The sequence below is a fragment of the Agelaius tricolor genome, unplaced genomic scaffold, assembly GCF_023055355.1.
Source record: "Agelaius tricolor isolate 1412-34295 unplaced genomic scaffold, bAgeTri1.0.p SCAF_20, whole genome shotgun sequence".
Classification (NCBI taxonomy): domain Eukaryota; kingdom Metazoa; phylum Chordata; class Aves; order Passeriformes; family Icteridae; genus Agelaius; species Agelaius tricolor.
In genome coordinates this window covers 390628-415891 of record NW_027269280.1, presented here as the reverse complement: position 1 = coordinate 415891, position 25264 = coordinate 390628, and the positions used below count along the sequence as shown (strand labels likewise).

Genomic DNA, 25264 nt, shown 5'->3' with positions numbered 1-25264 from the left:
TGTAAATGTTCTCAAGAGAGGGCTTTTTCCCACAATGGAAAGAAAAAATAAATTAAAAAAAAGCAGTAATGGAAACCATTGAAAGATCTGGTCAGGAGGGTGTAATATCTTAATGAGGTGCTAAGATCTCAGCAGTATTCTTGCAAGAGGGTGTGTTGCATCTCCTCACAGCTCTTGGGGCATTACAGAGGAGAGGTTTTATCTCTGGATGAGGATGGAGTGCAGCCCCAGCTGGGCTGTGTCTGTACAGCTCAGCCCTGCTCCTGTCCCCATTGCGTGGCTCCTCTTTATTTATTGACTCTGCTTAGGACAGCAGCTGTAACTTCTTGAATCGACGGCAAACGTGTGGGTTTGTGGGGTAACCGGCTGCTTTCGGCTCGTTCTCGCTCTGTCGGCTGGAACTGGCCGGGTGAAGCAGTGGGATGGGTGTGTGTGTCCCCAGGCAGGGGGCTCAGGGACAGCCCTGGGTCTGGGCACGCTCCTGGCCTCGATCTCTGGGAAATGCCCGGCTCAGGGGGGAGCTCGGGGGGAGCTCAGGGGGGAGCTCGGGGGGAGCTCAGGTGAGAGCTCAGGTGGGAGCTCAGGTGGGAGCTCAGGGGGGAGCTCAGGTGGGAGCTCAGGTGAGAGCTCAGGTGAGAGCTCAGGTGGGAGCTCAGGGGGGAGCTCAGGTGGGAGCTCAGGTGAGAGCTCAGGTGAGAGCTCAGGTGGGAGCTCAGGTGAGAGCTCAGGGGGGAGCTCAGGTGGGAGCTCAGGTGAGGGCTCAGGGGGGAGCTCAGGGGGGAGCTCAGGGGGGAGCTCGGGGGGAGCTCAGGGGGGAGCTCAGGTGAGAGCTCAGGTGAGAGCTCAGGTGGGAGCTCAGGTGGGAGCTCAGGGGGGAGCTCAGGGGGAGCTCAGGTGGGAGCTCAGGGGGGAGCTCAGGGGGGGAGCTCAGGGGGGAGCTCAGGGGGGAGCTCAGGTGGGAGCTCAGGTGAGAGCTCAGGTGGGAGCTCAGGGGGGAGCTCAGGTGAGAGCTCAGGGGGGAGCTCAGGGGGGAGCTCAGGGGGAGCTCAGGTGAGAGCTCAGGTGGGAGCTCAGGGGGGAGCTCAGGGGGGAGCTCAGGGGGGAGCTCAGGTGGGAGCTCGGGGGGAGCTCAGGGGGGAGCTCAGGTGGGAGCTCGGGCTGGGCTCCCCTGTCCCAGCAGGGCACACAGCATGTGCCCATTACTTTACTCCATTTCCCACTCAATTCCTGGATAATGATGGGAAGTGAGACGCAGAGACGGGAAAGAACCTGTGGAAAGTCACACGGGAAAAGCGAATTGGGGAATAAAACCAAATGTCCCAAATCCAAGTGACTTTTTGGTCACGCAAAATGAGCATTCCCTTATCTCACCTAGCGGGCCCGAGTATCTTGTCCTTAAGCAAGCGTAGTAAAGATTTTGCAATATTTTCCAGTCTGGTTGCAGCAGCCTTATCGTGGAGGGGCTGGGCGCTGGCTGTGCTGGGCTCTGTGGTGAGCAGCAGCACTCTGGGATGTTTCTTGTGTGTTTATTTGTCATTATTTACACTGCAGCGCCCCATTGAGCGCCCGTCCCGCCCGCTCCTGGGCCATCAGTGGGGCAGGGGAAGGATAAACGCCGGTCAGCAGCTGGCCAGGGCATGGAGGGGCTGCAAGGGTCAGTACAGAGCAAAGGCTGTGCATGGAATTCACAAAGAGGGCGAGGCGCTGCCTTCCACAGGCAACATCCGCATAGCCGGGGTTTAATGGGAATGGAAAATGCTAACATATAAATCCAGTCCTAAAAAAAATACAGCCACAGCAAACTACTGAGTGGTAAATATTTGTGCCATTAAGCCTAGCACTCCGTTTCTGATGTGAACTATTAAAACTCCTGCTAAAGCTTTCATTAAATCATGTCTTCAAAACTCCCTTTCAAACATGCTGCTCTGTATGGAAGGGAATGAGCCTGCAGAGCGATGAGGACAAACCAGCTGAGTATCCTACAAAACCTTGGGATTTTCCAAGGCGTGAAATGCAGACTGGATCAAACTCTGACCAAGTCAACCAAGGGGTTCCAACAGCCAAAGGAGCTGTTTTCCTTCTCCTCCTTTTCCTTCTCCTCCTCCTTTGGCAGGACTTTCCTCCTGCCAAAAGGTGTTTTCCTCCAGAAGCACAGCCCGGGTCTGTCAGTGTGTTGGTGTCACTCACCAGGGCCCCTTTCTGCTCCCTCCCATGCACACACACACCCCAAAAGGATTGAGCATCCTCAGAGCATCCCCGGAGCATCCCCGTGTCAGGAAAATGAATCCACAAACACCAGAGGTTTATGTCCAAAAAGGCGGCAGAGGAGCCCTTTCTGGCTTTATTCCAATAAAGGGAGAGGCCATGGGGCATTCCCCTGGGATCTCTGGAATTTTTGGAGGATGCAGCCTCCTTTTTATCCCAATTTCCCGGCCACATTTCCCTTCTCTCTTTCCCCATTGGCTGAGGTACCTGAGAGGTACAGACTCCCCAACACACCTGATACCAAAGATTTCCCTCTAATGTACAACCCTCCCTTTAAATTTTTAATTCTTACGAAATTTAGGAGTTTTTCTTCCCCATTGTTTCTTTCATCTTCCAATGTCCAATTTTGTTTATCAGCAAACCTAAAGTTTATTTGTAAAGGCAAATCTCTTTTTCCATTCATCAATCAGTGGGATCCTTCCCATGGTTTCTTTTATCTCCCAGTGCTGGTTTTATCCACCAGCAGACCCACAGCTTGTTTGGAAACACAAATCTGCTGTTCCTCTCAATAGGAGCATCCCTGGAGCATCCCCAGTGTCCCTGGAGCATCCCTGGAGCATCCCCAGAGCACCCCCGGCCCCTCTGGCACCACTGCTCCAGGGATGCTCTGAGGATGCTCCGGGGATGCTCCGGGGATGCTCCAGGGATTCTCCAAGGATACTCCAAGGATGCTCCAAGGATGCTCCAAGGATGCTCCGGGGATGCTCCGGGGATGCTCCGAGGATGCTCCGGGGATGCTCCGGGGATGCTCCGAGGATGCTCCGGGGATGCTCCGAGGATGCTCCGGGGATGCTCCCGTTCTGCCCCGCTCCTGTCCCCGTTGCCTGCGGGGTTTTGGCCGCATCCAACCCCTCCTGCTCCCAGGGTTTCCTGTTCCCAGCAGGCAGCTTTGTCCCTGGAGGTGAAGGGCAGGGGGCTGCAGCATTTGTGAAGAAGATGAATGCGCTATTCCCAAATATTCCATAAACAGCTCATTATTGCTCTTATTATCATGCAGAGTGAGTGAAATTTTAATGTTTCACCGCTCCAGGCTGTCAAAGTCCTTGTGCTCTTCAAAGAGGAGGGCTCAGATTCTGTTCAGTCTTTGTGGAGGAAAATTAGAGCATCTTTGTGCTTTTTAAAAATACATTTAGAAAAGGTCATACGTACTGTTTCTTCACTTGGAAGTGTATCTCGGGATAACCACGGTGTCCTGTTGTGTGAAAAATTGCCAAAAAGGTCTCTAAAGCCTTCTCCATACTAAATATGAGTGAATATGGATTGATTCTTCTTAATTATGACTTTCAGTCTTGCTGAAACAGATGTTTGCTAACTCAGATTTCATTTCTGGCTTGGCAGAGAAGTGAGCACAACAGAAAGCAACGAGGGCCGCTGAGATTTGCCATTGCTGCTGGCTTTCTGAGCTTGGTGCTGCTTTGGAATTCAGCAGAGCTTCTTGCTGTCGCTGGAGCTCACTGTTAGCAGGCAGCAAGCCTCTGTTCTGTGGGCTTTCATTCCACCTGGGCTCGGTGAAAGCAGAAATGCAGGAGAGTGTGGGTCAGACCTGGCTGCTGCCAGCCCTGGTGCTGGGGCTCAGCTGCCCCAGGTTCTCCCTTCTCACCTGAGTGCTCTGCCCCAGTAGCAGGGACTGGGAATCACAGCTCAGGTGCTGACTGTCCTGAGTGGCTCCTGTCTGATGCAAATGTTCCTCTTCTTACAAAAGTTATAAAAAGCCATCAGGAGGAAAAGTCCAGGCACTGTTTTGGAAACCGAGAATTGTGGAAATACTGCCCAATAGGAAAAATATTTTAAAAACTGACTCTCCTGTGTGCATCCCTTTAGGGGATTCTGGTCTGTGCCTGCCTCTGGTCCCTGTCACAGCTGCTGCCATTACCTGGACAATGTTTCTGGCCCTGAGCTCTCTGCTGGGCCTGCAGGGCTGTGTGGCAAGGGGAGACATTTCTGCCTTTGTCAAAATACAGGTAAATGGGGGAGAGGAAGGTTCATTTGCTTCTTTAATTGTGCTTCTGTTGGATTAGAGAACATGTCCTTTTATAAATGGCTTTTTCTACAGCAGTCAGGCCAGTTGTTTTCCTTTGGGAATGCTTTCACCTGAGTTAAGAAAAACAGAGCAGATTTAGAAAAGGTGCATTGGAGGCATGTCTGCTTCTTGTTTTAGAAAGGCAACACGTTTTTAATGTAATAACACAGAGTAGCAGAAAAAGGCACAGAATAGAAAACAAAGAACCTTAACAAAGGACACCGTAGTCTATTTCATTGAGCAGTTTTGGAAAGTTATCCTGGATTTGTATCAGCATTATCACAAAATCTATTGCATTATTCTGCTTGTAGGGCAGGTGGGGAAAGCTGAATGATATTTGATTCATCTGTCCCAAAACTCCTGTAAGCTTCTGGCAGTGTGTGTGAGCAGAGGCTGGCAGGGCTGGTTTGCACAGGCAGCTTTAGCAAGGTGGGTTTTACCTGCACTGGAAATTGTGTTTAAGGAGCCTGGGGGCAGAGGCAGCACAAAGCCTGGGCCAGGGCAGGGGCAGCACAGCCCGGCTGCAGGGGCAGCCTTGGCAGGAAAAGCCTCCCAAAGTCACCTCCTGCACGGGCCAGGCTGGACCAGGGCCTTTGGGACTTCAGCTTTGCTGCATCCATGCTCCAGGATTAACCCCTTCCAGCCTGGCCCCTTCAACTCAGGTGTCCTAGAAGGGATCAGAGCATAAAAGACAGAAATGAGCTCTTGGTTACGGGAGAAGGGCCCATGGGAGTCTGTGTTTAGTCTGTGTTTAGGGCCCCTCAGTGATCTCCAGGTGGATCTGCCATTGAAAAAAAGAGATTTCCTTCTTTTCTTCATTTGCCAGTCTGAAAAACTCTTTCTGAGCCAGCCCTGACAATCCCATTGGGTTTCCTGTTCAGTGCAGTGGGATGTTCTGGAGCTCTGAGCTGAGTGGACACAGAGCTCTGCTCTCAGGCTGTGCATTGCATTAAATCAGAATAAAGCCTTTTAGGCAATGAGTAACCACCCCAACACGGGCACCTGGGTGGAATAAGGTGCATCTGTAATTCCCTGGATTAAATGGGATCTCTGTGGAGCCAGACTGTGCTCATCACTGTGGAGAGCAGTGGCTGCCTGGGCTGTGCCCCGAGCCAGGGCTGGGAGGGTCCCAGCTCTGCTGGTTCTGGCCCTGCACAATCAGCTCTGGCCAGAACACCCAGCAAGGGACCTGGGGCTCCCCTGCTCTCCCTCTGGACTGGCTCTGCCCCAGTGTCACTGGCTCAGCCCTGCCCTCACTCCATCCCTCCATACACGTTTACATGGCTCCGTACACAGAATTTTTCTCTTACATATGGATATAACTGTTTAACTGTAAGGACATAGCAAAACTCTCTGACTGCTATGCTGCTAATTATGTAAACGAGACTATTTCTTGAGAGACAATACTAATACTTTCACCTCTTCTGTCTTTGGAATAGAGCTGTGCTTTAAGGAACATGAAAAATGTTTTCACTTAAGCACTAAGGCAGCTTTTCACACAGATCATCAGTTCGGTTCTGTCTGTTGGTGCTTACACAAGGAAAGCCTGCCACGCTGAGCTCTGCTTCTCCCTGACTGGCATTTAAATTTTTTAAACATCAAATATTTACTGATGTAACCCAGTTGCTCACCAAATTGAATTTCAAAGGTCCTTATCCTGCAGTTTCTGTTTGTGCACATCTCCCATTCAAGGCAGCTCCATGCATCTCTAATGAAAATGAACCTGCTTCTTTCTGGAGCTATTTTTTAACCTTTCTGTGCTCCCCTTTATTACCATGATTTACAACAATATTGTGAGTGTTATTAATCCAGACTGCAGTCAGTGGGTGTTTGCCATGGGTTTGCTCTGCAGTGCTGCATCTTAAATGGTTCTGGCTTCCAAACTGGAAGAGTTTTGGCTTGCAGCCCCTCATCTCTGCCCAGCATTCACCCACAGACACAACCCAAAGAGCAGGGAAAGGGAAATGCCCTGGAAGGTATTTCAGGTCTTTGGAGCTGAGCAAGGTGTGGAAGCACAGCCCAGAGGACATGGGTCAGGATGTGGGGCTGAGCAGGTTTGTGCTCAGGGCTCCTGGAGCTCCGCTCATCTCTGCTCCCTGATGCTGAGCTCAGTGAAACCCAGAGGGTGGAACCTCTCTGCTGGGGTGGGGATTCTGTAGCTGGAAAATTAAAGAAAAGCCACCTGGAGCTGTGTGTGTGTGTGTTTAGGGAGTTGATGATTGCAGCTCAAGGGTTGCAGACAGTCTCTGTTGCCAGCATTCCTTGAGCAGCTGGGAGCTGCTGGGCACCCAGGGACAGAGGCAGAGCTGCTGCTCCTTGAGCAGGGTCTGTGCTGGGGTGCACCTGAGATGCACCCAGGAGCAGCTGGAGCTCCCAGGGACAGGCCTCAGGTGAGGCTGTGGCAGGGCAGGGCTGAGAGCCCCCGCTGACACCTGCCCGTGCTCACACCTGCCCTGGCAGCTGCTGCATGCGGCCCCTGGGCAGTGCTCTAAAAGAGATGGGATCCTCTCAAGAGAAGGGCATCTTTATTCAAATGGATGTGGACTTGGTAGCAGAAAAATAGCAAGATGCTCCAATGTTCTACATATTTGAAAGCAGTAATTTTTTTTTTTTTTCTGTGTGCCATAATTAAAAAAGAAAGCAGCAGGACAATTCCCTCATCCATTCCCTCCTCCTTTTTCCTCTCTCTTATAGAAATGATATCTGGTAGAGCAGCCAAGATATTTTTCAGTCTGGTGCTCATGGGTCTTTTCATTACTTTTCTGTTCTCACACTGCTTGCCCAGTACAGCAGCTGTTAAATAGACAACTCTGAGAACTGGGGAAGGATATTGGTGAAATATTTGATTAACACTATTTTTGCAGGAAATTGATATGTCAACTATTTTTAGCCTCAGGCAAAGGAATAATCAAACCCAATCCATGTGGCAACCTTCTCCAATTTCAGATGACTTTATAACCTCTGATATTTCACTCATTTTTACTTTTATATTGCAGTCTGTCACAGCTTCCCACCCTTGGTGATTTCATGCAGGTTTTTTAACTGTATGATTGTCCCATTAGGAAATACATTCAGCAGACTTTCCTGTTGGAAAGTGTTGTGTTCATTGCTTCAGAAAGTGTGTGTTGGCACAGCTCTGTTCACAACAATGAAACATCTGAAAGTCTGGCTCTTGTCCATAACACACTCTAATTCCCTATTCATAAGCTAAATTCCTTTTTGTGCAATTTGCCATTTTTTTTTCATTACATATGCTAGTTACATCTTAGGGTGAATCAGTCAAATGGACTCTAAATTAAAATAGTTGGCAGATCTGAGCCCCAAATCTGTTGCAATGCAGATTTCTCAGAGCTTGGAAGAAAACAGCCAATAAAGCCACCACAGACAGGGGTGATTCTTCTTTCTGTCTGTCTTTTTCCAGGTAACTGAGTAGATGAATGTACCCTAAAGCTTTAATCTTCTGGGCAATTAGGAGAAATAGGTGGAAAGGAAAGTCAATAAACCGTGTGAACCTGAATAGGTCACGCTAACAGCCAGGATGTCACTGTGAGGACAGGAAATCCTTACCTTAGATGCATCATTTTAGTCTCTCATTTAATCCATAAAACAGAATCAAAATTTGTTTTGAACCATATGCACATAAGTGAGGAAACAAAGACAAGTGGGCTCCAAATTGAGCTTGATGGGGTAAATTGTCCACTGCTTTGGATGAGAGGAAGCCCAGCTCCTTGGGCTTGGAGCTGCTGAGTTTAGGTCAGTGGCAGCCCTGCCCCAAAGGTGCCTCCCTTTCACACTGCAGAGGGAAGGTGCCCACCCTCCACCCCTGGTGGCCACCTCTGTGTGCCTGAATATTTGCTTTTGGAATCCGGGGAGGAGAGGAGAGGCAAGTGAATCTCGTGAAGGTTCACCCCACCCTCTGCCTGGCTCCTCTTCCTTGGCAAGCCTTCCCCCAGCAGCTGCTGCCTGTTTTCCTTCTGCACTCGTGTTCTGACATTTCCTGCAGCCCTTTCCGCCCCCCTTTCCTGGCCTCCTCTTCCTCTCAGCATGGCTTGTGCCTGGCTCCCAGGAGGGCTGGACTCACCCCCACATCCCTGCACATCCCTGGGAGCAGCCCTGGGGCCCTGGGCGCTGCTGGCAGCCGTGGGGGCAGCACAGACAGACAGACGGACAACACAGAGTTATTCAGGCTGGAAAGGACCCTCAGACCCTCGAGTGTGAGCACAGACAGACAGACAGACAACACAGAGTTCCTCAGACCCTCGGGTGTGAGCACAGACAGACAGACAACACAGAACTGTTCAGGCTGGAAAGGACCCTCAGACCCTCGGGTGTGAGCACAGAGAGACAGACAGACAACACAGAATTGTTCAGGCTGGAAAGGACCCTCAGACCCTCGGGTGTGAGCACAGACAGACAGACAGACAACACAGAATTGTTCAGGCTGGAAAGGACCCTCAGACCCTCAGGTGTGTAGACAGACAGACACACGGACAGACAACACAGAATTGTTCAGGCGGGAAAAACCCTCCCAAGCTGGGTCCCACCAGTCCCTCCTCAGGGCACAGGCTCCCAGGCAGGCACTGGCTCTGCCCTGCTTTGGTGCCTCTTTCAATGGGATTTTTCCTCTCTCAGTGCAGTTCCTTTTGGGAGCAGCTGCATGTGGCCCTCTCCATGCAGAAGGAGTGATTTGAATAATTTGGATTACAGGGAGCACACGCACAGATCCTGGATTACTCAGTGTGCTGCTGCTTTCCCTCCCCTGAAAGCTTCATAAACTGTCCTTTCACAGGCTTTTAATAAACACTCAAGTGACTTAATCTTTTAGTGTAAAGGCCTGCTTGTATTTTAAGCTTTCTGTTATCAATGTCATTAAATCAATATCCTCAGTTCTACGGGATCCAAGCCACATCCAAGCTGTCACACACAGTTTAACTTTAAAAGGGCGATATTGAGGTACAGTCAGTTCCTTTTTCATAGATTAGAGAGCACTTTGAAGTAGAGCTGTTGAAGATCAGAGGGAGTTTATTCCTCTGCAGCCAGTTTCTTACGTGTTGGGGGCTCTCTGTCCTAATGACAGTTCTGCTGCAGAACTTCAGGGAAGCCTCAGAAGGTGAGAGTTTCATGCAGTTATCATAAATGGCACTGGAAAGCCTTGTGGAGATTATGTAATGGGTGACAAAACACGGACAGATTCTTTAGGAGAAATAAGAAGGCAAATTAGGACAGACCCTTCTTTGCCATTCTTTAATCTGTTTATCTATTTTTCATTATTATTATTTAGTTACTCTTTCTCCATCTGAGTGCATACACAGCTCTGGACAGGTCAGAGCCTCGCTTGGTGTGGTTCATTGTCTAATGAGTGACATCTGTGTTTAGAGTTAAGATGGAGAAAAACAAGGACTTGTTCCTTGCCAGAGAAATGTAATTGAGGGTAAAAGATACATCTGGGATTTATTTGGGTAAAAGATGCACGAGTGCAGTACCATGTCTCCTTCCAACCTGACCCTGAGGTGCCCCTTCCATTTAGAGTATTAGAATCCAGATTTATCTAGAGAAATCTTACAGATCAGAAATGGCAGTTATTGCTCCATCTTTGCTGTCATTACAGCAGATCTTTCTCTCTCTCCCTTTCTAGGGTTTTTTAGCCGCTGTCTGTCACAGAAATGAAATAATTTGTAATGCAAGGCAGCTGTAGACTCTCTGAGTTGCTCACTTCAGGAGAGATGGTGGAGATGGTGGATGTCACATCACTGAGCACAGCTGCTGCTCAGTGACAGTGCTGGGGGGACAGTGACAGTGCTGGGGTGACAGTGACAGTGCTGATGTGACAGTGACAGTGCTGGGGGGACAGTGCTGGGGTGACAGTGACACTGCTGGGGTGACAGTGACAGTCCTGGGGTGACAGTGCTGGGGTGACAGTGACAGTCCTGGGGTGACAGTCCTCTCTCACAAAGCCCTGCAGCCCCATCCTGGGACAAGGGCTGGGGAAGAGCTGAGGCCAGGAGCTGCAGGCCTGGGCCAAGGATGTGCTCAGGGAGATACGAGAATTCCCTTTATGCTGTGCAGAGGGGTGGGCTGAGCGGGGAATGTCCTCATCTGCAGCACAGCTGGGAGGTGCCTGGCGCTCAGGAGGAGCCCTGCAGGCCCTGGCTGGGCAGGAATTCTTGGTTATCTCCAGGCAGGAATTCTTGGTTATCTCCAGGTAGGAATTCTTGGTTATCTCCAGGCAGGAATTCTTGGTTATCTCCAGGCAGGAGGGAGCTGTGCTACCTTGTGCCTGACACTCCTGAGAGAGGAGAAGGAGAATTGCATCAGGAACCTCTTGTACTTGGTTGAGTTTCAGCAGGATGAGGTGGAGGGGATTTTTCTTCATTCCCTAAAACAAGGAGAGCAGAACTTGATTATCTTTGGTCTTGACAGCAGAGCTGTGTCGCAATAATCCGAGAGCTGTTAATTCACCAGTGATTTTTTTATGTTGGAGACTCTTGTAATTAAAAAATTGCCATAAGGCAGGGCCCACGTAATGTGGACTTTAGGGATTTATGTATTAGAAAGGGTTGAACAAACACTGGAAATCCTCTAGTTTGCATATTTTGTCTGTAACAAACTGTTACTTCACTCCAATATAATTTGAATAATTTTGTCATCAAGCTCATGTAACGGAGTGGAGAATGGGATCTCAAAGCTTCTGGAATACAGGAGATTGAGTTAGTTGCTAAACCTGTTTATGGAAGATAGAAATTATGTCATTATAATGCTGAGGTGTGCTAAAATAAAATCCTGAATTACAGCATGGCTCTTTCAGTTTGAATGTATGTTTTAAAATAATTGCTGTTGTGGAAAGAAAATGTCTGGGAGTTGATCATTGTAGTGCACATATTTCAGAGTTATTAATCGTAAAATGCGACATTTTTATTGCGCAGTGAGAACAAACGATGAACAGAACCCAAGGAAGCCAAGCATAGCTGAGGAGTGATGTCCCAGTCCTGCAGAAATGAACACAAGTATTTGTGCTTATGTACAACAGTGATCCTGGTTTGCTGTTTGCTTAAAGGAGCACAGATTCCTCATTCAGAGCAGAAAAAGTTTAATCCCAGTGTGTAAAATTAAGACTGAATACCATCTTTGCATGTTTGGAGCTTGTGTTGAAGATGTGAGGACTGAACAATTTCGCTGCCAGTTCTGGTGTGTTAATCTCTGATCAGTCTCCTGAAATTCTGGTAGCAATGAGAATGTGAAATAGCTGAATAGTGGAATTTAGCCCTATTTAAATGCTCCTTCAGGGTTTCTGTTTTTCTCTTGCAGACGCCCAGGCAATACAGCCAAGCACTAAATAAAAGCAACAGAGTTCATCTTTACTGTGCATTTCTGGATTATAGGTACGTTGCATAATTCAAATTCTTTAACTTGGTTTTATTAAATTACACTTTGTGATGCTGTGTATTATCTATATTCTTCTTGCTGCCTTTCATTCATGGAAATGGTTAAAGAAATGGAACCACTGGCTTATAAAAGCCACAATCTGATTGTTTCTTCTTACCACCCATAGGAGACCTGGTATTCCCAGCCCCTGGGTTGGGTGGTAATTGGGAACTGGAAACATTTTGTGATCAGAGTTGCAGCCTGATCCAAATCCTGCTTATCTCGTTTTGTGAGTGTGTCCACTTGGGCACCTGCTCGGATGTTCCAGGGTGGCAAAGCTCCAGCACAGCCTCTGTTTTCACTGGCTCTGTGCCACAGCAGCCTGTGAAATCAGTATTTCAGAGCTGGGAATTCTGGCCAATGCATGGAACGGATAAACATCATGCAATGATCCATCTTGAATGCAAATTAGAATTAAGGGGAAATAAATATCACCTCGATTTTCACTCAGAAAATAAGAGTTTCACTCAGAAAATAAGAGCTATTATTTTTATTAAAAATAAAAAGCAGTAGCTTTTTATGTTTTATTTCTTTTTTTTAGCATTGAATACATTTATTTCTTTCCTTTTGAAATGCGTGGCTCTTAGTGAACTCATTGAGAAGGAATACGAATGGTGAATTTTTAATTTCATGGGTTTAACAGGTTTTGAGCTGTAACAGCGCAAGCCTAATTGCTGCAGCAGTGGTGTGGGATGCTGTGATCCCTCCTGAGCACCATGCACCTGGGAAGGTCACAGTAATTGTTCTCCTGAAGTTTTGTTCACCTGTGCTGAGCTGCCCCAGCTGTTGGCAGTTCCTCGTTGTTATGGTTACTCACAGATTAGGATCAATTAGAAGCAGGTTTTATGAAGGCCATGAATGTGGCTGGGGCATTGCTCTCCGCTGGGGCTGGGGCCCTGGAGGCTTTGTGAGGATACAAACCCAGCTATGAAATCTGTCCTTCCCGATGAGCCCCGTTGTGCCAGGATGGGTTTATTCCCTGTGCACCGTGGCTAATTTGGTTTCTGCCCCACAGCAGAGTCTCTCAGAACTCAAGGAGGTCCTGAAGGGCAGGAGAATGAGGTAATACCTCCCTTTAAAGCAGGCACTGAGGGGAGCACAGTCCATCTGCAGGACCCAGAGAAACACCAGAGGAGATAAATATTTCCTGTCCGAGAGGGGTGCGTGGCCTGTGCTGCCTGAGGTTCTGGGTCCCCACCCCACCCCAAGGCTGGCAGGGCACAGGCAATTCTGGCTTGTCCCAGGCAGAGCAAACTCATGAGGATCGCTGCTCAAAAGCAAAGAGCAAAGTGCCTGAGGATGCTGAGAGCAGCCCCCACACCCTGCCCAGCCATCCCCACATGGGGCTGGAGCTGCCCCTTGGGTGCAGGGACAGAGCTGACAGGGATGGGAGGCTGGAGTTGGGGCTCTCAGCCTGAATTGCTGTGACAGGATGGCTGTGACACCGGGCAAGGGTCAGGCAGCACAGAACACACTCTGATGCTGGGGCTCGTGCAGGATCATTGACCTGTCTGGTACTACAGTTCTCAGAATGGGTCTGGGTGAAATGCCATAAAAGAGATGTAAAATGTAATGTAAATGCAGTTACCATTCATTGATTATAAAACTGGGAACAGATCTCTAGAGATGTTCATGGAGGGGCCTGATCTGTGCTTTGTCCTGGTGAATATTTTCCTTTGCTGTTTCCATGAGGAGCTGAGAGGGCACTCACAGTGCTGGGGGGTCTCCAGCCTGAGATGATTCCAGAGCTTTCCATCTCCTGTGCAGCACGGGGCATGTGAACTTAGCCCCCAGCAGGTGCATTTTGGCAGGGGTAACGTTTGGTTCTTGTGCCTCCCAGCAATGGAACTGGCGTCTGGTCCAGCGAGGGCTGCGTGAGGCAGAGTGGGGACCTCAACTACTCCGTGTGCCTCTGCAACCACCTCACCAACTTCGCCATCCTGATGCAAGTGGTGCCTCTGAAGGTGAGACTCGGCAGGGCAGTGACTCTGTCTGTTAGAAATGAACCATAAATACATCAGTTACATCCTCTCTTCACCTAAGTGCCTGAAACTGGGTGTGTTTGTACCCAGCTTGGGTTTATTTCTTGTTTCTGTTGTGTTGTCCAGAGAGTTTAATTAGTTAATTCATACCCCAGCCCTTTGTGTCAGTCTGTCCACTTGAAGGGGGGTTGGCTTCCTCAGGCCATCCAGTTTTTATCTCTCCATTATTCTCTTTATTGCTTGTGAAGCACCTAATGACCCCATCTGGTTTCCAAGTACAATTTTTCTAGGAACTCTTCAGGCTGATAATAAAATGCAGCTTTGCCTCAAGACCTCCCATCTTGTGAGACAGAAATGTCTTGGGAGAAATGTGCTATTATTAACCCTGTTTAAAGAGCAGCATTCAGGGAATTAGCCAGGATTAAACAGGACAGCACCAATTAAATGTCACTGGAAGATTGGTTGGTTCTCCACTGGGAATAGTTCTGAAAGGCCCAGCTTTCAACTAGACAGATTTAGGATTGTGATGATTAATGGGATGCTGCCATAAGTTTTAGTATCATGTGATATTGGTAATTAGAGATCAAAGATATTTCATACAGAATTCTTTGGAATCGGGTTTTCCTTAAGAGGTCTGAAACACATAACTGGGAAAGGCTGGATGTGAATGGACCTTCCAGTGCCTCACAGTCCTGTAATAGCTCCTTTTTCAATAGTTTCTCTCTCCTTGAGTTTTTGGTCTGATGCATTTCCATCCACCAGAATGTTTTTCCACAGCTTTGTTTTCCCCTTTATGATAAAAGGAAAATCTCATCCCAAACCTTTGTCCAAGACATTTCCTTTAAATGGACCATTAGGATTTTCTTCTGGTACTAATTTTTCTAACTAGTGAAAAGAACTGTTACCTTCATTGTGTGATTGGCATGAAGACGAGTCAGGCAAGACAGAATTTCTGCCTTTCGAGCTGTGCCAGCAGCCACAAATTCCCAAAACACTTGCTGAGTAAACCCTGCTGAACCAACATGACAATTGGAAACTTCTCCCAGGTGTCCTTGGAACCCTCTTAAGCAAATGTTAAAATGCTGTGGGTTTTGAGCACATCCTTGTGTTTGTTCACCATGTTCAGAAATTCATGAGCCGAGGTTCAGAGGGCCCATTTAAATCACCCCTTGGAACAAATGCTCTAAGACATTATTGCAGTGATGTTATATCTGATCTTGAACTTTTGTATGTTTTAATCATCTTCTCACAAAGGAAGTGCACAGATAATATGAAGCAAGTAAAAGAGGGTGGGAGTGTGCAACTGCCACATTTGAACAGTTCTGTTTACACAGCTATAATACATCTGTGGCCAAACAAATTGAAATGGATCACATTTTTTTGTATGAACACTGGTTTTGACAGAATGTTTATTTTTCTCTAGATTCTGGAAAAAATTAGATTCTTACCCAAAAGGGTCTGCTTTTCATAAAAAATGGAAATAAGTAATTGGAAATGAACTGCCTGAAAACTGTAGATTTTTTAATCAAAAGCTGTATTTTGGTACCAGAAAAAAAAAAAAAGGGGAATTAACTTTTCATGGGAATTCTCTGGGTGTTTTACACTTCCCTTCTCCTGTGGAAAGTGCCATTCCCTTTCTCCCCAGGGTACAGACACAAGCAGCTCTCAGGGGAGCAGAGGCCCCTCCAGGGGCACCTTCAGAGCCGTTCATGCAGCACAACCAGGGGTGCACGGCTCTGCCAGCCCTTGCAGAAAGGCAGGCAGGTGCACAGAAAACAATTAAAGCTCTAAAAAGGGGGATACTGACAGGGATAAAGAGATGCAGCACACGGCAGTGCCTGTGCAGCAGCCTCAGAGCTGGGAGAGCATCCCCAGGGAGAGCCCTTGGGGAAATCCAGGAGCTCCTGGGAGCAGCTCAGGCTGATCAGAGTCCCTCAGCTCCTCCTCACTTCGATTTTCCTTCTGCTCAAAAACAAAAAAAGGCCATGAGCTTCCCATTAATGTGGCCTTGCAGTTCTCTAGAGTTTGCTGTTCCCAGCTGGAGTGCACAGGACCCTCAGGGGTTCAGCCAAAGCCGAGGTGTCCCTGAGCCCCAGCTCTGGAATCAGGGTCAGGGGTCCCTGAGTTGTGCTAAATTCCAGCAAGAATCTTCTTGCTTAAGTCCTTCTCTTTGTTCCTTCATTGGTTGAATGTGGCTTTTTGGTTAAATTAGGTTAAATTTGTTCCTTCATTGGTTAAATTTGTTCCTTCATTGGTTAAATGTGGCTTTTTGGTTAAATTAGGTTAAATTTGTTCCTTCGTTGGTTAAATTTGTTCCTTCATTGGTTAAATGTGGCTTTTTGGTTAAATTAGGTTAAATTTGTTCCTTCGTTGGTTAAATTTGCTCCTTCACTGGTTAAATGTGGCTTTTTCCAGCTGCAGAGTGCAGCAGGACCCAGTCCCTGGCAGCCCCTGTGGCCCTGCCCCAGCTCCCTCCCTGCTCCTGCTGCCCTCTCACCTTCACAAACTCATCCTGTGCCTTTCTTGTGCCCATCCATGCCCTGCTATGTTCCTCAGCACTGCAGAACTGTGTTATTAATTGATGCACCTGCCTTGGGGAGGAATTAGTGTCCACATGGATTCCATTTTATTCCACTGAGACATTCGTGGGAACAAAACTGAAGGGCACCTTGCACTTCCTGCTGCTGTCTCTTGAACACTTGAGATGCTGAGATGAGGGGTGCTGAGGAACTGTCAGACATTTGTGGCACAGACTGCCAGGTGGGTGTGATTTCTAGGGAGCACAGAAATGCCAGAAAGTTCTTGAGAACAAGCTGTGAGTTCTCCATTTTCCTTCTTGATCTTTGCTCAGAACAGGTCAGGTTAATTCAGTCACTGTTCTAGTGTCTGCCAGCTGGAGGTAATCTCCAAAGGCTGAAATCTGCTGAGACGAAAAATCATTTTTATTCCAATATTCAGAGAAAGGAATTGAAAGAGAGTAGTGGCAAAGGAAAATCTGAAATTCTGGGATATTAATTTAAACGTGGCAAAATGAGCCATCACTCTGATGTCTGTGGGATCTGCACCAGGATGGGGAGAGCTTTGAAGGCTGTGAATTGGTTAAAACTGAGCTCAGATTGCAAATGTAGCTGCACAGCACTCCAGCTCTTACCCTGGTTTCAGCAGGAGCCCTAAGGCACTGAAGCCAGGGTGATTGTGAAAGAAGGACACACACAATGCTGCTGATGAGCTCAGCTCAGAGCCTCCAGAGGTGTGGCATTAGCAGCTGTAACAATCTCAGGATTGAAGTGACCATCTTGGAGAGCTCCTGGCCATGTGGTGCTCAGCTGCCAGCCTGGCACTGCCTGGTGCCTGCTGAGGGGCTGGAGCACAGGGCAGGCTGGAGCTGTTTGTGTTCCATCACTCTGGGGTTGTGTCTGCATCAGCCTGGCCCACATTCCTGCTTGCTGACATTCGTTTATCTTGCTGGTCCTCACTTGAGAATGATAACATTTATTTTGAATTCTGGAGATCAGTGGGCATCAAGTGGTTTAAACAAATAAATGAGTTGATTGAAGGTAAAATGGGACTGCAGATGAGCAGAATGTTCCTGAAGGAGCATGTTCAACCCTTGACTGCCTTTGAGAAGTGTCAGGGGTGTAATTAAGGTCAGCAGGCAGTCAGAAGGTGGAGATTGCAGGGAGCTCTTGGACAGCTCTGGCCAGGTCAGTGAGATTGGGGATTGCTCAGTGCCACCTTCCAGCACACACTGGTGTGGGACTGAGATTGGGGATTGCTCAGTGCCATCTCCCAGCACACACTGGTGTGGGACACTCACAGGGGCTGAGATTGGGGATTGCTCAGTGCCATCTCCCAGCACACACTGGTGTGGGACTGAGATTGGGGATTGCTCACTCCCATCTCCCAGCACACATTGGTGTGGGTCACTCACAGGGGCTGAGGATCATTCAGTGCCACCTCCCAGCACACACTGGCTCACAGGGACTGTGCAGACGTGAAGGGTTTGCTCTGATCAAGCTTTTCCTTCTGATGGGGAACCCGAGGTAGGGAAAGAAATCCCTGTAGCAAATAGATAGATAGAATGCAAATAGATCATTGCTGCAGCTGCCCTTGGGAGCTCCTGTCCTTCTCCTTCCTTGGTGCACAGAGTTCCAGGCTTTCCCCCACCCAGCACAAACCTCTGGGCAGCCCCTGGTGCACTGTGCACCTGTGGTGGGAGAGAGAAGGAGCCCATTTATGTGGATATGTTTGTTCCCTGTGGGGCAGGGCCGGGAGCTGCCTGAGGGGTTTGCAGCAGTGTCCTGCTGGATGGGACATGGGACATCCCCTTGGGCCTGGGGTCCCAGCTCTGTGCTGGGGGCTCCTGGCAGCAGGGACAGGGACAGTGGCAGCAGGGACAATGACAGTGGCAGGGACAGGGACAGGAGAGGCAGAGCAGCAGCCCTGGCACACACTCAGACAGGAGCTCTCCTTCCTAGACAGCAGGAACCCAGCCCAGCCCAGAGCTGCAGCAAAAAGGGCTTCAAAGAATGTTCAGATGCTGTCGCTGCATTTTGGGCAGCTTCACTTCCCCCTTCAGTCAGGGACCCCTGCTCCTGCCAAGGAACATGCCAGCCATCTGGCAGATTTGTTTCTGTAGTGATCCAACAGCTACAAAGCATGCCAGGCTATTTGTACCATCTGCCACGGAAATGTCACTTCAGCTAAAGGATGGTGGACACCTGGGGACCCAGGGTTCAAAAATCCTTTTAAAGAGCAATCATTTTCTCCCACAGAAAAATAGAGTTTGAACCTTGGGTCCTCCTCCCCCAGAACACCAGTGCAGGACACAGCTGAAATATTTATGTCTCCTAAACCATTCTCTAATTTGTTCTTTTTTTCCTGCTTTTCCTCTTGCTGTCTTTTCCAAATGTGAGAATATAAAAATGGCTCCTATAAAGTTCAGATGTGGATGGACATTTCCAGCTAAGCAGTAGTGTTATACAATCTGTGGTAGAAATTGTTTGGGGTTTTGAACACGTTTTCTGCATTTCTAAAGCTAGAAATGACTTTGTTTTTATGCCATTTGTAGCCTGTTCACGATTCAGAAGAGACTATCAATCAATACAGTTCAAGCAGCTCACCAATGGGCTTGTAAGCAGACAAGTGTTTATACAGGGAAAATACTTAAAACTGTCTGATCTTGATGGTGGAACTGTAGAAACAACCCTTAGCATTTTTAGGGAGCCCAGGATTCTGAAAAGGTTTGGGTATTCATCTGTGAGCTTCTATTTACAAAAAGAAAATCATCCCAAATTTCTTTTCTTGTGGCAATAGATGTGTTTTTATTTTAGCTTTCACTGTTATAGCTGAGTTTTGATAATGCATGGCTGATTGAAAAAAAGGTGCATCAATTCGTGTTCATAAAGGCTGTTTTGAAAAAGTCCTGGTATGGCAAAATGCTTCAAAAATATGGGGCATAGATGGGTAATTTATCAGTTTGGAGCATTGTTTCCTAAATCTAATATTGCAGTTATTAATCAAACACTGCACTTTGTGTGCAATAAAATAGCAGTCTGAAACCATAAGCTGTTTTCTTAAAATTTTCAGCCAGTTCCACACTCAAATAGGACAATGAAATGGAAATAATGTGGCACTCTCTGATTTCTGCTGTTTTGTAATTTTTGTATAATTACTTTTCTCAGCATGCTTTTCATTGCTGGGAACATAAAAAGAATAATGCCTAAGTCCGGTAATTTTTCTTTGTGCTGCATATTTAAAAATTGGGTAGGCATTGCGATTTTTTGGTCCCTCTTTATTACCAGTGACATTTCGTGTGACTGAGAAGGTCCCCACAGACAGTTCAGACAGGCTCAGCCATCAGATGAACAAAGATAAATCAGCCTGGGTGTTGATTCCAGTGCTGCTTTGTAAACTTTCTTTGCTCTCTGGGTCTCTCCCCTTGCCCCTCCATTTCACGGCAGGGATCGTTGTCCCTGTGCAGGAGCTCCTCTCACACTGGGATTGGGTGTCAGGTTCCTTTTGTCCTTAGGGCACCCGAGCTCATCTTCCTGAAAATCCAGCGCTGCTCTTGATTTCGAACCCTTGGTTTGAACTTGATTTTCTTGATTTTGAGTTTGTTCCTTCCTTTGCTGTTCCGCCCCTCTGCCAGGACAGCGCTGTTGATTTCCATGGGAGGAAATTGGGGAATTTCTGGTTGTCCCTAATCCCACAGAATTACAAGGGAAAAGTTGGGCTAGTGCTGCAGGATACTAAACCCTCAAATTCCTCAGAGAATTGTTTGGCACTTACTGCATTTCACTCAGCGGGGCAGAGCAAAAATGACTTTTTATTTTGGAAAAGCACGAATGTTTAAGAGTGCTATAACTGTCGAAATAACTGCTTTGTTTGAGAAGCATGATAGAGTACCTATTTTAATCAGAATACTCACCAAAAGAACACAGACTTCCTTTCTGTGGTGGAAATGAAAGCACTGAACCACTTGGCAGCCAGTTCTCCCTGCTGACTGAAGGATCTCCCCACGCAGTACGAAATGTTATGAGCACCTTTATCCATCACTGTTCTCCTTAGGTGTGGTCACCCTGTGCCCGAGCCTGCTGTGCCTCCTGCAGGGGCCTCTCTGTCCCCAGGGCTGGGCTGGGGGCTCAGGGGCACCCAGGGCACAGCCCCACCCAGTGCCAGCCCTGATCCAAACGGGCCTTTGGAGCCAAAGCCCAGCCTGGGGAAACACAGCTGGACACGCTCACTGAATGGAATTGTCCTGGGAGCTGGTGTTTGACTGTCCTCAGCTGCCCTGAGGGGTCTCAGACCCAGCCTGGCAGGAGAGTGCCCCTCTGTGGGGCTGATCCCCCTGTGGGGCTCTCCAGGGCACTCGGGTCTGCCTGCTGGATGGGACAGGAGGAGGGCAGAGAGCAGCTGGACCAGCCCTGGTGGATGGGCAGAGCAGGAGCAGAGGGCAGAGACCAGCCCTGGTGGATGGGCAGAGCAGGAGGAGCTGCTCCTGCTGGGGCAGCGGGCAGGGGACCAGCCCTGGTGGATGCACAGAGCACGAGCAGAGACCAGCCCTGGTGGATGGGCAGAGCAGGAGCAGAGGGCAGAGAGCAGCTGGACCAGCCCTGCAGGTTGGGCAGAGCAGGAGGAGCTGCTCCTGCTGGAGCAGAGGGCAGAGAGCAGGGGACCAGCCCTGGTGGATGGGCAGAGAGCAGCTGGACCAGCCCTGGTGGATGAACAGAGCAGGAGCAGAGGACAGAGAGCAGGGGACCAGCCCTGCTGGTGGATGGGCAGAGCAGGAGCAGAGAGCAGGGACCAGCCCTGCAGGATGGGCAGACCAGGAGGAGCTGCTCCTGCTGGGGCAGAGGGCAGGGACCAGCCCTGGTGGATGCACAGAGCAGCTCCTTGAGTCTGGGATAATCTGCTGTGAATACAGCACTAAACATTTCCTGCAGGCTTAGACTTGAAAGGAAGGCAGAAAAAAACCCCACCCTGCTCTGCACTCACAGATTTTAGAAGAACTTGGAAATATCAGCTTTTCTAGTCCCCAGACTTTATTATAATCTGATATCACCTCACAACTTGAGTCCTTCCTCCCTGCCATGCTTCCTTCAAGCTTCATTTGAATTAAGAACTTTGAGATTTGTAATGAGCAGAACCCCTACTGTTTGATGACACAGTGCCCAGAACTACTTTGAAAGATGATGTGGGCATTTAAAAATACCAATTAATATCTTGGCAGAGATATTTGGAAAATTCTGTATTTTTTGTGTCACAGTGAAAAGTTTTAAATAAGCAACACCAGGCTGGGCTGGCTGGAGGGAAATGTGCCTTTAATCCTGAAAATCCCCCTCTGCAGCACTTTGTTGGAAATTGCTGGGAGCTGTGGAGTTAACAGAGAAGGGGAATTCAAAAACAATTCTGCTGGAAATGGCTGATAAAGATGATTGCATTGTGGCTCTCAGAGGCCATTTTTTCTTTAAATTTGCAGTATCTGATGCATGGTGGCTTGAGAAAAGAAGTTTGTGCACCAAATGAGGCTTTTCTGTGGGTGGTGATTGTACAGTGCCACTCAGCATGGCCCCACCAAAATCCACCCTGTGCTCTCAGGAGCAGACTGAGCCTCCTGAACTCACCACAGATGTTCATTTTAAAAAATGGAATGTTTTGTACCTAACAAAGTGCTTGGCAAGCTGAAGGAAAACAGAGATTTGTATTGTTGTTATTATTATTTAACATATAAATAAAGGCCTCTCTGGGCTGAGACTGAATTTCAGCAGCCTTTCTGGAGGCAATTAAAACCATTAGCTTCATCAGCCAAGGCCAGCGTTTTAATGTCTCTGAGACACTCAGGCTGCCAAAGTTAATTATTCATCCTTTTCTTAATTGGATTCAGATTACATTTTAAAGGTACAACTTCAGTGGATTTGGCTGTAACTGCTCCCCAGGAGGTGCTCAGGGAGGATGCTCAGGTTTGCAGAGGGTTTGGGGGGATTTCAGTGCTGGGCAGCCCCTGCAGATCTGTCAGATAATGAACAGGAAAATCCATCTGCACTGCAGGGATTTCCTGTGGGATGCAAAGCTGAGCAAAAGGGAGATGGAAATCTCACTCACCTTCTGTCTGCACTTGGGGCAGAGTGCAGCTGTCGTGGCATTTCCAGCAGTGAACAAACAGCTGCTTTAATGCAGTGTGTCCACTCATGGGCACGTGCAGACATAGCCTGGGCTGTGCCAGGGACTGAGGCTGAAATACAAACCAGGGCTGTGATCTCCTGCTCAGCTTGCAGGACTCCTCTTGGAGGCTGTGAAACCTTTCTTGGTTCAGGAACATGCCTTTTTCTGGAGGACAAATTGTTTTTCAGAAAGGAGATTTCTAAAGTAGTGTGGACAGTGAAATTACTGCTTTTGGTGTCTAAACAGTGAAGCTGTCACTTGGTACAGCTGTCAGGATCAGCTATGACAAGCCCTAGTTGGAGTATTTGAGCTCAGCCTTTGTCTGATGTGTGACCTCTGAAGGCAGAAATAGAGAGATGATTTGCAGTATGTGAAGGGAAAATTTTAGGTTGGAAGTGTTTTCCTTTGGCCAAGTTCACCCTTTGCCAAGCAGAAGAGTGCAGTCAGTGGCCTGAGAGGTGAGTAAGGGACAGGGGCAGGAGGGCAAATGTGCCCTGGAGAAAGGGAGCACCAGGCAGGTGCCCTGGGCTGGCCGGGGGCTGCAGTGCTCCTGTGTGTGCTCACTCAGTCACTTCACAGGAATAAGGAGCTTTTCCCCTCTAGACACAAACGATTTTTCCTGTGGAGCCTACTGAATAAGGCTTTCAGCCTGAATGACCCTTCCCAGCTCCTCCAGCTACAAAAAGTACCATCTCATTATTATAATATATTTTCATCTTCCTTGCAGTTATTTATAAACAGAGGGGTTCGATAGCACTTTCTATATTTTTTTTCTTTTTTTTTTTCTGTGAACAGCATTATAAATGAAAGATTTGTACTTGCAGCCTGAGCTGGTGTCTTTCCAGGAGCGTTTCTCAGGCTTGCCTGTGAGTTTCCAAAACAGACGTGTTAAGCAATGTAGTAACTCCTCTTAGGAGGGAGCCCAGGGCTGGGGCAGTGGGCTGTGCCACAGCAGCGTGGATCTGCTCCATCCCCTGCCTTGGCCAGGCCTCCAGCAGCTCCCAGGGCAGGGGCTGCTACAGCCTAGGCTGAAAGGGTGGGAGGAACTTTTGGTTTTACCTTGTCAAAGCAGAAACTCAGAAACATCTGTCTCTTAGTGCTGGTATTGCTGACACTCCTGACTGCACGAGCTCGTTTCCTGGCTTTTCAGGGTGGAAGAATGACCATATCAATGCAAGGAAGCTAAACATTTTAGAAGAAAAGAATAATTTAATGTAGATTGGGACAAGTGTGAGAATCAGGCTCGTGGGATGACTTCACAGCTTGCTCAGTGTTTTATTTGGTACTTTTTAATGCTATTTTCCTTAATAATAGCAATGCAGCTTGATTAGAGTTTTTGCGCTGACTACAAACCCATCCCAAATTACTGTTTTACATTCCACATCATGCAGGAAGTCTGTAAACTTTCAAAAAGACAAACTGAGGTTAGGTAAAAACAGCCCTTATCAGAGCACTGGAATTAATTGAAATCGTTTCTTAATTAATGAGGCCCAATGCTTTGACAACCCAGGTACTTCTGACAAATTGCTCCTTTTATGCCCTCAGATGGGAACGCACCACATCCAGGTGTGCTGTGGCAGCTGGGGTGGGAGGTTTGTGGGGCTCTGGTGTCCTTAAATACAAATTCTTTTCCCTCCTTCACCACAGCCCTGCAGTGAGGCTGCACACCCTGGAGATCATCCCCAGCCTGGTTTTGAGCTCTTTCGTGTGTTTTTCCCCGTTCTCTCCCTGCAGTTCACACCTGCATGGGCAGGAGCTGCTCTGCCTCTGAGGGCAGCCCCTGCAGCCCCTCTGGGCCCTGCCTTGCAGCTGGAGCTGGCTCAGGCTGAGCCCAGCTCTGTCCCTCACAGGGGCAAGGGGAAGCTGCCCTGCAGAGCTGCTGCTTTGCAGGAACTTCCCACCAGGCTGGGCTGAGTGTTGGCTCGGGAGCAGCACTCTTACAGCCTCATCAGATTTTGGTTCTGCTCACCAGAGCAAGAGCAATTTCCAGCTCACAGATGCAGGGACCTGGGCAGGTTATTTCAGGTTTCAGTGAATTTTGTACATTTTGTTGTAGAAGAGATTTTTTTTTCGCTTTTTCATTTCTAAGTCATAGAGGATTCACATTTTGTCTTGCCCTGCAGGGGTTTCTGGAGAAAGACTGAACTAAAACCCAGAGACAGACTTTCTTAGAGACACAACATCAAAGAAATTGGGGAGAAAAAAATATCTGGGTGATCATTATCTTCTTTTGGATTACTATGGGAAAAACCAAACAGTTTGATCTGGGGGGGATGGATCACCTTTCCCACATGGAGAGAACTGGGATTGCTCAGCCTGGGAGGAGAAGGCTCCAGGCTGACCCAACTGTGGCCTTGCAGCACCTGAAGGTCCTGCAAGATGGAGAGGAGCTGTTCACAGGAGCAGGCAGTGACAGGAAAGGGGGAATGGCTTCACAGGGAAGGTTTAGAGCAGACTTTGGGAAGGAATTCCTGGCTGGGAGGGTGGGCAGGCCTGGCACAGGTGCCCAGAGCAGCTGGGGCTGCCCCTGCATCCCTGGCAGTGCCCAAGGCCAGGCTGGACACTGCGGCTGGAGCACCTGGGACAGTGGGAGGGGTCCCTGCCATGGCAGGGGTGGCACTGGGGGGGCTCTGAGGTCCCTCCCAACCCAGGCCTTTCTGTGATTTTTGCCCATTTCCCCTGGCTTGCTCCTTGGACCTTCTGCGTTTGTCAGTGACAGTAAGGGCACAGCACCCTTGAGGTCTCTGCCAGTGCAGCACCAGCACAGAGCACTGTAAATCTGAGCTCTCTCTGAGCAGGGAAGCTCTCCAGGGAACATTTTCTGGCTTAAGGACTGCTGAGAAATACTGATTTCAGAGTGACTTTACATCTGAAAAGCCTCCCCAGCTCCCCTCCTCCTTCTGCAGAATTG

At 48.4% G+C, this 25264-nt stretch overlaps 1 protein-coding gene across 1 annotated transcript in view; it reads left to right on the top strand.

Moving 5' to 3' along the window:
* Positions 1-25264, top strand: part of ADGRD1 (adhesion G protein-coupled receptor D1) — a 117110-nt gene that overhangs the window by 48377 nt on the left and 43469 nt on the right. Inside the window, exons 14-15 of the mRNA XM_071444938.1 lie at positions 11591-11664; positions 13548-13671. Coding sequence (XP_071301039.1) covers positions 11591-11664; positions 13548-13671 — 198 coding nt within the window. The remainder of the gene's footprint in view (positions 1-11590; positions 11665-13547; positions 13672-25264) is intronic.